This window comes from Solenopsis invicta, unplaced genomic scaffold (assembly GCF_016802725.1).
Source record: "Solenopsis invicta isolate M01_SB unplaced genomic scaffold, UNIL_Sinv_3.0 scaffold_917, whole genome shotgun sequence".
Taxonomy (NCBI): domain Eukaryota; kingdom Metazoa; phylum Arthropoda; class Insecta; order Hymenoptera; family Formicidae; genus Solenopsis; species Solenopsis invicta.
The window spans coordinates 3,008-8,428 of record NW_024105393.1 but is presented as its reverse complement, the minus strand read 5'-3'; the positions used below and the strand labels follow the sequence as shown (position 1 = coordinate 8,428).

The 5,421-nt window shown below is 47.9% G+C and overlaps 1 protein-coding gene across 1 annotated transcript; it reads right to left on the bottom strand.

The window, feature by feature from the left end:
- Positions 1-1,130: 1,130 nt before the first annotated feature.
- LOC113004426 lies at positions 1,131-2,568 on the bottom strand (the record flags this gene model as incomplete). The annotated part of the gene is given in 1 exon segment (XM_026137668.2): positions 1,131-2,568. A coding segment is annotated over 1 exon segment (1,410 nt), but the record flags the coding sequence as incomplete, so codon positions are not given.
- Between the last annotated feature and the right edge of the window lie 2,853 nt (positions 2,569-5,421).

Genomic DNA, 5,421 nt, shown 5'->3' with positions numbered 1-5,421 from the left:
AAAACTTAATTTTCGTCACTGTGTTTTCGTTTATTTATTTGTTTGAGAGTTACCACTTACAGTGCGTTTCTTCTACTATATTATCGCGTTACACTATCGTTAACGACAGTTGCGCGGTCCGAGTATTCTCGCTGAGCGAGAGGGCTACGACGCCATGCGACGATCGCCCTTTGTTATCGGCTCGGGAGCGTATTTCGCCCCGAGTTCGTATTAGAGGTACGACTCTTCGCTTGGTTATCTCGAATAGGCGAGCTCGCGGAAGCACGGCAGGGAGAGCGAACACTTGGTTGCTACCGCGACGAAGTCGGATTAAAAAAGGTAACGGAGAGCCTTCCAGACCCTTATTTATTAATTCAGGAATCGCCACGTTCTCACCCCACTTGGTTCCGATTTCCGAAATCCTCGCCCGATTGGGCGATTCGGATGTTTGGTTTCCAAGCGCAGCGAATAAAGACGATCGGCCGACGAACGATTGCCGTCGGTCCCAGGACTAGTGACGCCGATATTGTCACAGGACAATTATTTACAATCGCCCTGCAATTGTAATATCGGCGCCGCATCGTCTAGACGATGTTTATGGCTGGGGGATAACCGCGTGCGACCCGGAAAGATTCGAACCCGTCCAAGCTTCGCTTCTTTGTTTATTTGTGTCCCTTTTTTGCTGCTTTGTTATGCCGCGTCATCCGACCGTCGCCTATTCGATGTGATGCACGTATGCATCCGCATGTGTGTGCGCGATGCGCATTTCTCGTCGTTACATCCTCCCCCGTTGAGAGGAATCGATCAACCCCTTTGAGGAAGATCGCTTACGCATAATGGATCGATCCACGCTATATTATATAGCTAAACGCATGCCCTTTTTGTAACGGGGTTTGTATTTATATGTGATATGTATTATCGGGCAGTATGTCGTATCTCTATCGCTAAATTGCTTATATTATTATTATTATGTTATTGTCATACTATTGTATAGCCATTATTGGCTTGACGCACGAATTATGTGAGGACGCTTGCTACTGCTCGATCGGCAGGGGGCACAAATGATTGGCCGCTCTTTTTATTTGCCCGGCCGGAGTTTTCACAGTCGCTGTCCGCACCACTCCGTCTTCGCCAGGGTGGGCCATTATTACCTTGCCCATCGCCCATCGAGTACATGGCGCACCCTTGTCTTTGATGAGAACGATGGTTCCGACGTCAAGCCTTGGTCCCTTTCTGATCCATTTGTTGCGCGTCTGGAGCTCGTTCAAATATTCAAGACTCCAGCGCGTCCAGAAGTCTTGCCGCACCTTCTTAATGTGCTGCCATGTTGACAATTGGTTGGCTGGAACAGACGACAGGTCGCCCTCCGCGAGGGCCGTCAGAGTTTTACCGATCAAATAATGAGCCGGCGACAGTACCAGTAAGTCGTTCGGATCGGAAGAAAGGAAAGTGATCGGTCGGGAATTCAGAACGCCTTCTATTTCGACGACAAGAGTATTTAATTCTTCGAAAGTAAATAAAGAATCTCCTACTACGCGCTTAAAGTGATGCTTAAATAGTTTTACGCTGGATTCCCACAGACCCCCGAAATGCGGCGCCGCCGGCGGAATGAAATGCCATGTTACGCGATGATCGCTTGCGAATCTGCTCACGCGTTCTCTATGCTCATCAGAATTAATTAAGACGTATAACTCTTTTAGTTGATTATTCGCCCCTATAAAATTAGTCCCGTTATCGGAATAGACGTGCTGCGGTAGTCCTCGTCTCGCTGCGAACCGTCGCAGCGCTGCAAGAAATCCGTCCGTTGATAAGTCGCTCACGATCTCGAGGTGCATCGCCTTCACGGACATGCATATGAAAACGCATACGTACACCTTGACTCGTGCTCGATTACGGTATTTCTTTTCCTTGATATAGAATGGCCCGCAAAAATCTATTCCGGTATTCGCAAAAGGTATTGTCTCGCGCACACGAGCCGCCGGCAGATTCCCCATTCTATATTCGATTGCCTTAGCCTCGAATCGAAAGCATCGAACACACGCACGCACGATTTTTCGTACTTGATTGCGCCCGTCGACTAACCAGTATTTTTGACGCAAAGTGTACAGCGTCGTTTGAATGCCCGCGTGATGATGCACCTCGTGAGTCTCGCGAATGATACGATCGGTTAACTTGTGTCGGCTAGGAATCAAAATCGGATGCTTACGTGAGAATGACAAATCTGCCCTTTGGAGACGTCCTCCTACGCGAATCAAGCCGCGGTCGTCCAAAAATGGATTCAAATTCGCGATTCTGCCCTTGCTCACGGAACATCCGCTCTTGAGTTCCTTAATCTCGGAGCAAAATCGATCGGCCTGCATGATTCGCAATATTCGCGTTTCCGCCTCGTCTATTTCACTCGAACACAACGAACCGGTGTGTTTATTGTTAGGTAGAAATCTCAAACAATATGCAATAACCCTGAGTAGTTTCGAATGCGAAGAGTATCTTTCGAACATTTCAGAGTCGCAATGCGCGGTCAACAAACAAACATTTCTTTTTAACTCGAGTGTCTCGTTCATATGTATAAGTTCGTTAGGCCAATCGTTTTCGCCCTCTCGTAACCACGCCGGTCCGGAAAACCACGTCCGATTTTTTGAAAATGCATGAGGTAGCTGACCTCGCGATATCGCGTCGGCGGGATTGTCCTCTGATCTGACATGCCGCCATTTCTTCGGATCCGTAAGCCTTTGTATCTCCGCAACGCGATTCGCCACGAATGAATTGAGCAGATGAGGCGCCGTGCTCAGCCAGTGCAAAACGACGGTCGAATCGCACCAGAAAAATGCTTTGGAAGGGGTTAAGGGTTATGCGCTGCTTACTTCACTATACAATCGGGCCAATAGTAACGCGCCGCAAAGTTCGAGACGAGGTATGGTGATAACCTTTAACGGCGCGACGCGTGATTTGGCGCACAATAATTTAATGACCACATTGCCGTCCTTTCCCGCCGAGCGTATATACAGACACGCGCCGTATGCAACGCCGCTAGCATCACAAAATCCGTGGACTTGAATGCCTTGATAATTGTCGATCAAGAATCTTCGATCGATTGATATTTGATCTATTGTCTCGAGTTGTCCAACAAAATCCAGCCATTCGGTGTATACGCTTTGCGGTACGGACTCGTCCCAATCCAATTTGCATTTCCATACGTCTTGCATCAATTTTTTGGCATATAATACGACGGGACCCAACAAGCCCAAAGGGTCGAATATCCTCGCTATTTCCGATAATATGCTCCGTTTTGTTAATTTTTTCGCGATTTTGATTGGCCGTATGGAATAGCATATTTCATCGTTCCGCGCGCACCACACTACGCCAAGTGTTCTTAAGGAGCGATCCCCGCCGAATGTGAATTTCGTGTGAAGCGCGCCGACCGCGAGATCGTTTACGCAACGCTCATCGTTGGATGCCCATTGCCTGATCGCGAAACCGCCCCTTGCGAGCAGCGCAATTATTTCCTCTCTAATTGCTCGGACTTCTTCAACGCTATCGGCTCCGGTTAAAAGGTCATCTACGTACAGATGGGACTTAAGAATTTCAGCTGCCTTAAGATATATCTTGTGTTCATCGTCCGCTAATTTATGCAAAGTTCGGATCGCAAGAAAGGACGAAGACGAGACGCCGAACGTAAGAGTATTAAATTGCAAAGTCTCTATCTTGTCATTTCGTCGCCATAGCAGTCGTTGGTAACGCCGATCGTCTTCGTGCAATCTTATTTGCAAATACATTTTTTCAATATCCGCGGTGATGACATATTTATATGCACGGAATCTGATTAAATGTGTAAATAATTTGACCTGTATTAACGGACCTACCATCACTACGTCGTTCAAAGACACGCCGGTACTCGATTTAGTGGACGCGTCGAATACGATTCGCACCTTGGTGGTACTGCTCGTATCCTTGATCACCGCGTGGTGAGGTAAATAATATCCATCATCGGAGGGATCCTTAACCGGGGAAATATAATTTAATTTTATATATTCGTCTATTGCACGAGTGTATTCGACTCTCAATGACTCATTCGCGCTGAGTTTTCATTCTAACGCCGAGAAGCGCTTGAGTGCGATCGCGCGCGAATCGCCAAGGCGCCTATTTGTTTCGCGAAACGGCAAGCGAACCGTATAACGCCCGCTATCATCCCGGGAAACGTTTTTTATAAAATGCGCCTCGCATCCAACTTCCGTTCTCGTGCTTGATCTATCCGTCGCGACTTCCTCGATTGCCCAGAATTTATCTAACTGATTTTCCAATTTTGTCATACCACACATTTCTAATCTTGACTGTATACGCGCGGTCGTTTCTCCAGCAAGTACCCAACCTAGTCGTGTTTTCTGCAGATACAAGTCACGTCCTGCTCGCGACAGATTAATCTGCCCTATGGAGAATAGCGATAATGTGGCTCCGGCACCAATTAATAACTCGACCGGACGCGGTATATGAAAATCGGAGTCTGCCAATCTGATATTTGCGGGTATGTCGACTGAATTTCGAGGGAAAACCTCGGACGGTATTAAATCCGCGATGGCCGGAATAGTTAGACACGTGAGCTCCTTGTAAAAACTATCATGCGTCGATTGTATCGCGACGCGTACTACACCCTTCGAAACGGTATTCATTGCGTTAATCGCGCCAATCGGCGACGAATGTACCTTTACGGGTAGGTTCAAACGTCGCACAACGCGCTCTGTTATGAAGTTAGCCGTCGCGCACGTATCCAGTAAGGCACGGCACTTAATAGGATCACGTTCGCCGCCGTGGATGTATACCATCGCGCTCGTCATTAATTGCGGCGCCATCGCGTGCGATATCGACGCGAGGCTTATCACCCTTTTTGTAATCGGATCGGCTAGTCATGCGGATTGGTCGGTATCGGGCTTAGATTCGGATTTGCTCGCGTATCCTTCGAGATGAAGAAGCGTGTTGTGACGTTTCTGACAGATCGAGCAGCCTGAGAACTTGCAAGGGCGATCCCGATGAGAGCGCATGCAATTATAACAAAGCCTTGCATTTTTTATGGTCTCAATGCGCTTAGGTGTCGGTAATTGCTTAAATTTATCGCACAAGAATAGCGGATGCCGCCTTGCCTTGCACACAATGCAGTTTTTTTCTTTACGTCCGATATTTGACACAAAGGCCTTGTTTTCCGGCTGAAATCGTTTCCTTTTCGCGGGAAGTTCGCCCTTGCACTTCTCCGTTTCCTTTGCCCTTTCACGCATCGACACGCATACCGCCGTTTTGTATAAGAAATCGTACATCTGTTCGAGCCCTGGGCATTCGCCCATTTCGAGAGTCGCTTCCCACCTTTCTAACGTCGTTTTCGGTAATTTACTTCTCAAGACGTGGACGACTACCTCGGGCGTGATGGAAATTTCTAGCGCGCTTAATGCTGCGACG